Here is a 582-nt window from a genome sequence, read left to right as displayed (position 1 = left end):
GGGGGGGGGGGTCTCACTTGCCCCCCGCCATGATGCGGAGGTACTGCAGGGCGTTGCGGGCGGCCTGCGAGCGGGCGCCGTCGCGGGACGGGGCAGCGCCGTGGCACACGGTGGCCGGCTGCGTCGACAGCTCCACCAGGCACTGGTGCAGCCCGCTGAGGCTCAACGCGTCTGAGGGAAGGGGGGGGGGGGGGGCCCCACCGGGGGGGGGGGCCCCCCGCCCCCCCCCCCGGGGCCCCCCCAAAACACCCCCGGCCCCCCCCCCCCCCTAAAGCTTTGGCTGAGGCACCCGTGGGTGCCAGGAGGGGGGGGGTCCCCCGCGGGAGGGGGCTCACCGATGTCGAGGTAGCTGATGGCGAAGCTCTGCTCCTCGGAGAGCTCCTGGAGGAGGGCGCAGGCGCCCGCACCCATGGGTGCCAGGGGGTGGCTCCGCAGCTGCACGATCTTCTCGCCCGCCGAGTTCCGCAGCGAGTCCCAGGTGCAGCCGGGCGCGCGGCCCCGCAGCCCCTCCAGCCGGGGGCCCGCCTGCGGGGACGGGGCAGGGGAGGGGGCTCAGGGACTGCAGGGACCCCCCCCCCCCCC

The 582-nt window shown here is 77.8% G+C and overlaps 1 protein-coding gene across 1 annotated transcript; it reads right to left on the bottom strand.

Moving 5' to 3' along the window:
* Positions 1–4: 4 nt before the first annotated feature.
* LOC118158603 (RISC-loading complex subunit tarbp2-like) lies at positions 5–555 on the bottom strand. Its single transcript, XM_035313272.1, has 2 exons — positions 336–555; positions 5–171 (listed from the first exon to the last, which is right to left on the bottom strand). The coding sequence occupies exons 1-2, from the start codon at positions 409–411 to the stop codon at positions 14–16; spliced, it is 234 nt and encodes a 77-aa protein (XP_035169163.1). The 5' UTR covers positions 412–555; the 3' UTR covers positions 5–13.
* Positions 556–582: the final 27 nt, after the last annotated feature.

This window comes from Oxyura jamaicensis (genome assembly GCF_011077185.1).
Source record: "Oxyura jamaicensis isolate SHBP4307 breed ruddy duck chromosome 33 unlocalized genomic scaffold, BPBGC_Ojam_1.0 oxy33_random_OJ70401, whole genome shotgun sequence".
NCBI lineage: Eukaryota > Metazoa > Chordata > Aves > Anseriformes > Anatidae > Oxyura > Oxyura jamaicensis.
This window is presented reverse-complemented; position numbering and strand designations above follow the sequence as displayed.